The following is a 10594-nucleotide window of genomic DNA, read 5'->3' as shown; positions in this document are numbered from 1 at the left end:
TATTTAATTTAAATTGACTTTTGAAAAGTAAGCCATCATGGGATAAGAGGGAAGTCCTCTCATGGATCAGTAACTGGTTAAAAGATGGAAAACAAAGGGTAGGAATAAATTATCAGTTTTCAGAATGGAGAGAGAGAGAAATAGTGGTATCCCTGAGGGGTTGGGACTGGGACCATTACTGTTCAACATAAATGATCTGGAAAAAATGGGTAAACAGTGAGTTGGCAACATTTGCAGATGATACAAAACTATTCAAGATAGTTAAGTCCCAGGCAGACTGTGAAGAGTTACAAAGGGATCTCACAAAACTGGGTGACTGGGCAACAAAATGTCAGATGAAATTCAGTGTTGATAAATGCAAAGTAATGCACATTGGAAAACAATCTCAACTATACATACAAAATGATGGAGTCTGAATTAGCTGTTAAATACTCAAGAAAGAGATCTTGGAGTCATTGTGGATAGTTCTCTGAAAACATCCACTCAATGTGAAGCGGCAGTCAAAAAAGCTAACAGAATGTTGGGAATCATTAAGAAAGGGATAGATAATAAGACAGAAAATATCATATTGCCTCTATATAAATCCATGGTACGTGCACACCTTGAATACTGTGTGCAGATCTGGTCACCCCATCCCAAAAAAGATATATTGGAATTGGAAAAGGTACCGAGATGGGCAACTAAAATGATTAGGGGTATGAAACAGGAGGAGAAATTAAAATGACTGGGAATTTTCAGCTTAGAAAAGAGATGACTAAGGGGTGGGGGGATATGATAGAGGTCTATAAAATCTAGACTGGTGTGAAGAAAGTGAATAAGGAAATGTTATTTAATCCTTCACATAACACAAGAACTAGCAGTCACCCAATGAAATTAATAGGCAGCAGGTTTTAAAAAAACAAAATGAAATACTTCTTCACACAACATAAAGTCAACCTGTGGAACTCTTTGCCAGGGGATGCTGTGAAGACCAAAACTATAACAGGATTAAAAAAAGAACTAGATTAAATTCCTGGAGAATAGGTCCCATCAGTGGCTATTAGCCAGGATGGAGAGGGATGCAACACCATGCTCTGAGTGTCCCTAGCCTGTTTGCCAGAAGCTGGGAATGGGCAACAGGGGATGGATCACTTGATGATTACCTGTTCTGTTCATTCCCTCTGAAGCACCTGGCCTTGACCACTGTCGGAAGACAGGATACTGGGCTATATGGACCATTGGTCTGACCCAGTATGACCATTCTTATGTAAAAATTAATTATAATAATAAAAATGCTTAGTACAGAAACTCCCCAACATAATGACCTCTCAAGATAGCAACGATGTGAGATAACAACCTTGGCAAATAATGCATTTAAAAACATCTTGGCCTACTAGGAAACATATTTATATAAATTTCCATTCCCAGTCACAAATCTAGCATTCTGGAGCAAAGTCACTAAAATATAGTCCAACAAACAAATGTTTATTTAACGTGCCCCTCACTTTTCCTTCCACCGCACCCCACTCACCGGTGTTGTCCTTGGTCAGTGGAGACTCAGAATTCAGAGGTGCTTTCACGTGAGTACACCTCCCAGGTGGGGGGCAAGAAGGCACCTTCCTCGTTCCTCCAGCTGCTCACTGTTCGCTCTGGCCACTGCTGTTCGTTGTGCCACTGTTCACTCCACCACTCTGTTGCCAATGCCAAAGTCACCTTCTGCTGCCACCTGCCACTGTGACCTCTGCAAGTTGGTCTCTTGAGGTTCCACCCAGCTCTCAGTGACTTCAGCTGAGTTCTCAGTGGGGGAACCTCACTGCTAGTGCAGTCTGGGCCGTCTCTTCCACAGAAACTCTGTCCCCACAGCAGGACTAAGCACTTAGACCTGATTATCAGTGATTTCAGCTGCAGTGGTCACTTAACAGAACAAAAGACTATCTATGGAGCCTAATCAGCTCTGTTTTTAAACAGTGGAGAGGGACCGGTCCCCACCCTCTCTCTTGATGCCCTCAATCAGCACAGGCTAAGTACAGTTCTACTGCCCTTTACTCATACAATAAGAACAACAACATTTCTCCCCGCCCCCCCACATTCAAGTGATTTGTAACCCAACCCCAGCCAATATCTATCACTTGCGCAACACAGCTCTGTTTGCTGGATACCTAGGTAGATTAGGTGTGAATGTAAATACAATCTGGTCCTGAAGCCTTTCCCCCCCAGCTCATCACTAGCTGTCAGGGAGAGCTCATTTAGACTTTGCTTACAAATCATCATTTGAGATTATTAGGTTGGCCAACATCACCAAAATGAATGCATTGACATTGTCATAAAAAACAACAGCTGATTAAGGAAGCTAGTCTATGTTCATACTTTTCAAATCTATTATACTTTTTCAGATACATGTATTTTATCATACACTGTATATGCTTTTAAAGTGTGTATTAATGTTTCAATTTCAATTCAAATTTCCAAACAGCCACTAAATTGGCATGTAACTAGTTCACAAAAGGGGGGGGGGGGGGGTGTTGGGGAAATTCAGGGGGGGTGTAGGGAAATCACTGTCTCCAGCTCTTACACTGGGGTAAAGGGGCCAGAGCAGGGAGAGATTCTCATCCTAGATCTTCAGTCTTTCAGGAAAAAAAAACCAAGGAAACAAGGCAGGATATTTATAATGTAAAGAACAATCAGTAGGAAAAAATCTTTTAAGAAAAAAAATCAACTTTTTTACACATGAGAAAAGCAGCAATGAAGATCACAAGCAGAGTTTTCCTTTTTGCCATTCTCCTAGCTTCTTAGGGATGGTCTGAAGAATTTTTTTAAAAGGGTCTCTTTTCTACTTGTTTTCCAGTCTGTTCTAGCCTGGCTTTCCCCATTCTGCTGAAAGACCTTGGATGACTCAGATGTTGACTAGGAACTTTCTTAGTTCTTCATGGAAGGGGAGGGGCTGTTGAAGTTTTAACAAGCTGACCTTTTCTTCCAACTGCTTGTAGGGTGTTTGAGTTAAACAAGTATTAAAAACAAAAAGGTGCATCACCACTGGGAAAATCTGTAAGGGCCAGATTCTGATACTCCCACCCACACTGAAGAGTACCTTACCCTGTGACGAGCTGCATTAATTTCAAGGGGGCTACTCATGTGAGTAAGCATTGCAGAATCAGACCCTCTGTTTTTCTGCTTTGGTGACATGGTGGTAAGAATGCCTATGCCCTTACACTACATCTTCTATTATTACTGGCAGCCCGTGAGCTGCACTAATGCAGAGGAATATTTACACATTTCCCTAGCATAGTTTTAAACAGTTTGAATAAAAATCACTTATCTCTGATAAAATTCAGATGCAGCTCCACTAAAATGTACAGTGAATCCAGCACAAGCCCCTTTAGCACTCTTTCATCTATACTTACTGCTCTGCAGCATCTACTCTTGGTAAATTCTGCAACCAGTTTTTTGTAGGGTAACCAAAGCTAATTAGGACAATCTACAACTCTGTAACAGCTCTTTACATCAGCTCTTAACACTTATGTTGAGTACTACTTTGCTCATGAAAATAGTCCTATTGAAATTAATGGTAATACTTGTGTAAGTGCTACTCCATGTGAGTAAGGGATGCAGAATCGGCCCCTTAGTTAGATGTCACTTGCCTGATCTCTGCAAGGTCATGATCCTACATGTTCTCCAGTCATCCAGAGCGTTGTCTTCCAGGATAAATGGGATAAACAAAAGCTGAATTTCTAGTGCAAAAAGCATGCAAGAAAACAATTTAACCTCTGACTCCCCACAAAAAACCTGTTGGGCCTTGTTTATACATCACAGAGAGGCAAAACCGGGCATAAGCTTTTTGCTTATCTCCTTTAAGCTGCAAGTATCATGTTTTAAAAGCAAATCACCTACACTAAAACATGCAACATAATTAAAGGGGTTTTTTTGTTTTTTTTTTTAAAGTGGTGAGCAGGTTCCTTTTCAGTCCATGGCAAGGAAGCTGAGTTTAAATTCCCCCTTACAAATTGGGTTTACTTAGAAAACATTTTAACCTGTGAAATACTAATGATGCTTCCATACCATTTTTGATAATCATGAATCTTTTCAAAGTGTGTGGGATATTTGTTTTTTAAATAATGTTATTTGAAAGAGGCTAGGTGGATAAGAAAGTGAAACAGACCACAGTCAAAGGGAAGATTATGGCAGGTGGGCACTTCAGTCAGGGTATGTCCTCACTGTCAGAATATATATATATATATATATATGTATTAAGATAACTAACATGCATTAGCTATTCTGCTGTAAAATCCTAGTGGCGACAAGGCACAAGAAGTTTTTACTGAGGTGTAGCTTGGTGAGTTCAATCCTATGCCCCTCCGCCAGAGCTGCCCACTCCTAGCTACATCATGATAAAAATCCCAGTTCCTTGCCTAGGTTTTGTTGTAATAATTGGGCCTACCAACTCACCCCATGTTTGAGCCTAACTGTGGGAAAGTGGACAAATGTTTATAAAGTATCCCAATAACCTAGAACAGTAAATGTTTCTGGGAAAAGGTAAAGACAGACTAAATTAGTCCAAACAGAGAGGCCTATTGATATAACTCAAGGCCTGTGTTAAGATCATGCCTGATAAACAAAAGAAGTAAGAAAAGGCTTTTTGGTGAAAATTAACAGAAGTAGCAGCTGTCTGCCAACAACCGCTACAATGAAATTTACTATCATGACTGCCACCCTCACCATCTCCTGGGACCCTGGGATCTACCGTAACACTGTTGGGCCTTTGTCATCCTGATCCCAAGAGACGTCCTGACTAGTCTGGGCCAAGAGAGGGGCCCAGATAACACTGCCACCTCCACTGCCTGCAGCTACATTCCAGACATCACTTGGGATGTGAGATTTTGACACACCCACTCACTCTTGTGTATCCTTTTATAGACTCATAGACTTTAAGGTCAGAAGGGACCATTATGATCATCTAGTCTGACCTCCCACATGATGCAGGCCACAAAAGCTGACCCACCCACTCCTGGAATAATTCTCTCCCTTGACTCAGCTGTTGAAGTCCCCAAATCATTATTTCTCACCCACCTTATTTCTTTTTCCTATCCTACTCTTTTTTCCTTCTGTCTAATGAAAGTCTGGCTTAGCTGGCCAAGATTGTATATTTTCCAATGCTGCTGAAAGCTTCTGACCAGAAAAAGGCAGTTAAAAGCAATGATCTACAGCCTGATACTGGCACAAGTTTGCCAGGTCTCTGGGTGGCTAATAAGACTCTGAGCCATGCCTGTGCTTTTCCAGCAGTGAGGTTGCAAGTGAAAGTCAACACCAGAGACAGAAGCTGCATTTTTAAAAAATGAATCTTTGCTGTTCTTTTCTCTTCCCTCTTGTGTGTGTGTTGGTCTTGTTTTATCCTCTAGGAAATGTGATCAGACTTTAACAGCAACAACAGCTTCAGCTCAGCTCAGCTCTTAGTAATGTGCAGGAAATAATTGATGGCTGTGAGGCAATGGGATTCCCTCACTGCGGCGGGGCAATAGATGGAACACATATCTGAATTTTGGCCCTCGACCATCTTACAATGGAGTATATCAACCGAAAGGGCTACTTCTCTTGCAGGCACTGGTGGATCCTCAGGGCCATTTCACTGACATCAGTGCCGGAGTGCTCAGGAAAGGTGCATGATGCACGCATCTTTAGGAACACTGGAGTGTATAGAAAGCTGCACACTGGGACTTTCTTTCCAGACCAGAAGAATCCAATGGGGGATGTGCAAATGCCCATAGTGATCCTTGGAGACCCCACCTATGCCTTGCTTCCATGGCTCATGAAGCCTGACTCTGGGAACCTAGACAGCAGCAAGGAGCGCTTCAGCAACAGGCTCAGCAGGTACTGAATGACCATTGAAAGTGCCTTTGGCCAAATAAAAGGTTGCTGGCGCTGTCTTTTTTGCTGGTTAGACCTCAATGAGGAAAATATTCCGATGGTCATTGGGGCCTGCTGTACTCTCTCTACATAATATTTGCAAAGTGAAGGGGGAAAAGTTTCCCCAGGGATGGACTGCAGAGGCTGATCGACTGGTTTCTGATTTAGAGGAGCCAGATACAAGGACAATTAGGGTGCGCAGCAGGAGGCTATTCGAATCAGGGAGACTTTGAATGAGCATTTTGACAATGATTCCCAGTGATGCATTCGGTCAGCCAATGATTATTTGCTGCCTTGCATTACCTCTGTAGTGCTTGCTTCCTGAGCGTTAATTATAGTGAGCAAATATTCCTACCTATAACCACTGTGTTTCAGTGTTAGCACTGATCAATATGTGTATTTCAAAAATAAAGACTCATTTTATTTCAAAGATTTCACTTTAATAACAGGAAAAAACATAATTTTGGTCAAACGGGACATGACAATGAGGAACAGTCTCGCAGTTAGGGCTCTCACATCTGTGTGTAACTCCAGTTTTCATTGGGAAACCAATCCCTAGGCATGGAGTGCATGGGGTACACGCAAGGAATGCGGTGGTGGAATTTGGGGAGGGCATGGAGCAGAGTTTTGTAGTGGTGCAGGGGGAGTTGTGCCCGGATGTGCTCAGATTGCAGGGTGAATGAGGGACTTCATCATCTCTGTCTAGCCCTCCAGGAGCTTTATCATCCTCTCCTGTTTCTAAGTCCTTTCCAGGCTATTCAAGCTGAGTTTTTCATTAATTGTCTCCCTCTGCTCTTGTTTCTCTATGTGCTGTATCTATTGACTGCAGCACTTCATGAAACATATCCTCTTTGTTCACCGCCTCATCTGACAGAGGCACTACGCTGGTGTGGAGGAGGGGGTCCTCAAGGGCACATCTGCAGAAGCCAAAGAAACAGTGAATAGACACAGTATTGTGAGTGTGCTCAGAGCTGTGAATCACAAAAGTTATACACACTTCTTTCTCAGTGTTCCTAGGCTAGAACACAAGTCGGCCCAAGTCCCAAATATGGTGAGTTCGAGGTGGGGGGTGATATGGGGGAATGGGCAAGAAGGGACAAAGAGTGGCTCACGAAGGGGGTTACTACAAGCAGATAGGGAGATTATTTTGAATATTGGTACCCTTTTCCACAGGCTAGGGCACTCAAACCCGATATCTCACTCCTAAGGGTAACCCAGGATGCAAGTGTGCATCTCTTGCATGCATGTGGGTTCAGACTGGCTCCATATGCAGCTTGCCTGTGTGCCGCTGTAATCCTTGCAGAAATACTTTTTGGGCGGAGCAGCAAAGTTTCCTATAGTGGGGGGAGAAATAAGGCAGCTCTTCCAAGGAACCTTCGGCAGAGGATTGAAGAATACCTACAGGAAAGTTTCCTAGAGATCACTATGGAGGATTCCAGGGACAGCCCTGTGTACATTAACAAACTTTTCTGCCATGGACCCAGAGCATAGCGGGATAGGCTCTGTTGTTAATTTCTGTTCCTTATCCCTCCTCTATTATATAACAAAGTACGTGAGAGCTCAATCTCTTCTGACCGTGAAGTATCAAAGCAAAATGAGCATTTACTGGAGCTCCCCTTTCCTTCATCCTGCACGCCAGAGCTGGAGTGCTGGGACTGGCTAGACCCTCCAGAGTGGAAAAGAGGTCCTGACTCGCTGCGCTACCAGACAACTCTGCCATTTGCTCCACGTCATCTTCGAGCGCTACTTCCTCATCCACCACTTCATCATCGAGGTTGAGTCTGCTGGCTGCTGCCTCCAATCCCTGCTGAAGTATTCACAGAGCTCTTGGCAGTGGAGGTGGGGTCGCCACCGAGGATGGTGTGCAGCTACTTAGAGAAGCGGCATGTCTTCGGTGCCACACCAAAGCAATGGTTGGCCTCCCTTGCCTGCTGGTATGCCTGCCGGAGCGCCTTGATTTTAGCACAATACGGCTGCATGTCCCTTTTGTGCCCCTTCTGCATCCCACCAGCAATCAGCCCAGAGGTATCAAAATTCCTACGGCTGGAGTGAAGCTGTGACTACACAGCCTCCTCTCCCTATAGACTCAGCAGATCCAATAGCTCTGGTGTGCTCCACGCAAGAAAACGTCTGCTGCAGAAAGCCAGCCTGATCAGCTGGGCAGATGCTACGTGAACTGCGCATGCCGAGCAAACAGGAAGAGGAACTTTAAAAATGTCTGGGCCTTTAAATCGGGGAGAGGTGCATAGCTCAGTACCTTCAGGGAAGCAGAGTTCAAAGTGCTGACCAGAGTGGTCAGGATGGGCATTGTGGGATACCTCCTGGAGGGCAATTAGGGCGACAAAATCAAGTGGAGTGTCTACACTGATGCTGCATCGCTCTAACTATGTTGCAAAAAGCTTTACACCGCTTGTCGAGGTGGTTTTATTATGTGGGCATAGCAGGGGCGTTACATCGGCAGGAGGAACATTTCAGTGTGTATACCTCCACTGTTTTGTCAAAGAAAGCTGACTTTTGTCAACAAAACTGTGTAGTGTAGACAAGGTCTTACTTAATACTTAACATTTCAAATGCTTTAACTGTTTTTCCTTCTGTTCTGTATCTTTAATAAAAGGTTTTAAAGATTTTAAAGGTGTGTTTGTCATGGTAATAAGCAGGCTGAGGTCTCTGTATACCAAATGCTGAATAATGTTTAAAACTGTTTAATATTGGATAGTCTCAGGGTCATGTTAACACCTTTGACTCTTTGGGCTCATATATTCCATTACAACAGATTTTACAGCAAGATAACTAATGCTCCGTAGCTATCTCTCTGTAAAAACACACCTTTTTTGGCAATTAAGATGTAACCGGAGAGAACTGAATAAACTTCAGTAGAATACACTCGGCCTGATTCGCATTTTCAGGGCCCCTAAAGTGGATGCAAACATTTATACCCAATTTAAGGCCATGCTACACTGCCAGGTAAAGGAGTCAACAACGGCTGGTCTACACTAGAAAGTTGCACCAGTATAATTATGTTAGTTAGGGGGTATAATTATTTACCAATATAGTTATACCAGTATATGTCCTAGTGTGGATATAGTCATAGCAGTATAAAGATGCCTTCTCCTGATCTAGTTAGTTCCGATTCCTGAACCGGACTAAGTTATACCAGTGTATCTGCACTAGTGTGGTTTTGCCACTTGGTATAGTTTAAGTGGCAAAATTTTCTAGTGCAGATAACCTGAAGGTGCAAAAAACATTTGATGAATCCTAATAACCTGTGACATGTAAGATGTTTTTTTTCCCTCAGGATCATACTGTATTTGTTCATTTGTATTTACTTTGCGAATGATGCAATTTTCCCCCCTGTTATTGCAGGTGATTTTCAAAGCTAAGTCAAAGTACTCTCCAGAACTACTTAAATACCGGTAAGCACTATGCAAACATTTCTTGTGGTAAATATTTTAAAATGACAGGTTTGATGCCCACTTCTGCTAGTAATTTAGGAATGAGCTTAACTTTCCAACGTTTAACACCTGAATTCTTTAAAGTATTTATTTATTTAGGAAGTTTTAACAAGTCTACAAATCCTTGCCATGTAAATATCAGAAACAAAACAATCATTACAACAGTTGGCTTTTGTTTACAGAGACATTAGACAAGACTATAATCATCAGATCTATCTATCTATCCATCTGCATTTTTATACAATTCTACCCAATACTGTTAATCAGATGTGAGTAGAAAGCATTCAGAATGGATCAGTGTGGCTACTCACTGACAGGTTCATGTAGAAGCTTTTTATATTTGGGTTCAGCTGAATGCTCAGGGATAGTTAGGGGAAGGTTGTGTCAAGTGAGGAAAGAGAGCGTTCAATTATGTGTGTCTTGGTCAGAGCATAGGTTCTGACAACAGGTGTGTGTGTGTGCGGGGGGTGGCACGTGTTTGAATCAGTTACATGTTTTGGTAAGAGGAGGAAGAAAGTTGAGAGGACAAGGAGCCAGGGAGGATGGATTCAGTCTGGTGACTTAGTTGGGGGGCACTTGGATGGGTTTCCAGCAATGTAGAGAGGTAAGGTTGTAAAGGCTGAGGGTTTATGTTGAGAGATATGGCTGGTGTCTTGCTGGGGCAGGAGGGATTGTCCCGAATTATCAGGAGGTTCATTATAAGGTGCTGGTGGATGTCCAAGAAGCTGAGAGAGAGATTAATTAATTAATTTCTATTGAGGCAGTAGCCAGAGGCCTCAATCAGGATTGCAGCCCATTGTTCTGACTGTTGTACAAGCAGAGTGAGAGAAGCAGCCTCTGTCCTGAAGAGTTTACAAGCTAAAATGGCAACTCAGGCTGAGAAAATGGAATTACCTGGAATGCTAATCTCATAGATTATAAAGCCAGACGGGACGACTGTATTTATATTTTGTATTAAAACAAGACAGTATTTTCTGACTAGTTATTTGCTTTGTTCGCATCCCTACCATTCGGTAGTACATGGTGCTATACCAACCATTAAAGAAATAACATTTTTCCTGCCCTGGAAAGCTTACATTCAGGTTTGGTATTGATACAACTCAATAGGTAATAATCCGGAACAGGAGTTTAAGAGCTGTTTGGTGGAATACTAATACAGTAATTGGAAGGTTTGGTGAGGAGAGAGCTATACATGGATATTGGTTGAACAGTGTGTGAAACAGGTAGTTTTTGAGAAGACAATTGAATGAAGAAAGGGAGGATAC

General features: G+C 42.6%; 1 protein-coding gene across 1 annotated transcript in view; it reads left to right on the top strand.

Moving 5' to 3' along the window:
- GPR137B (G protein-coupled receptor 137B) overlaps window positions 1–10594 on the top strand; it is a 42140-nt gene that overhangs the window by 8280 nt on the left and 23266 nt on the right. The window contains exon 2 of the mRNA XM_026649572.1: window positions 9241–9290. Coding sequence (XP_026505357.1) covers window positions 9241–9290 — 50 coding nt within the window. The remainder of the gene's footprint in view (window positions 1–9240; window positions 9291–10594) is intronic.

This window comes from Terrapene carolina, unplaced genomic scaffold (assembly GCF_002925995.2).
Source record: "Terrapene carolina triunguis isolate 2854851 unplaced genomic scaffold, T_m_triunguis-2.0 Scaffold85, whole genome shotgun sequence".
Taxonomy (NCBI): Eukaryota; Metazoa; Chordata; order Testudines; family Emydidae; genus Terrapene; species Terrapene triunguis.
Note: the sequence above shows the minus strand (reverse complement) of the source record. Positions and strands in the feature narration are given on the sequence as shown.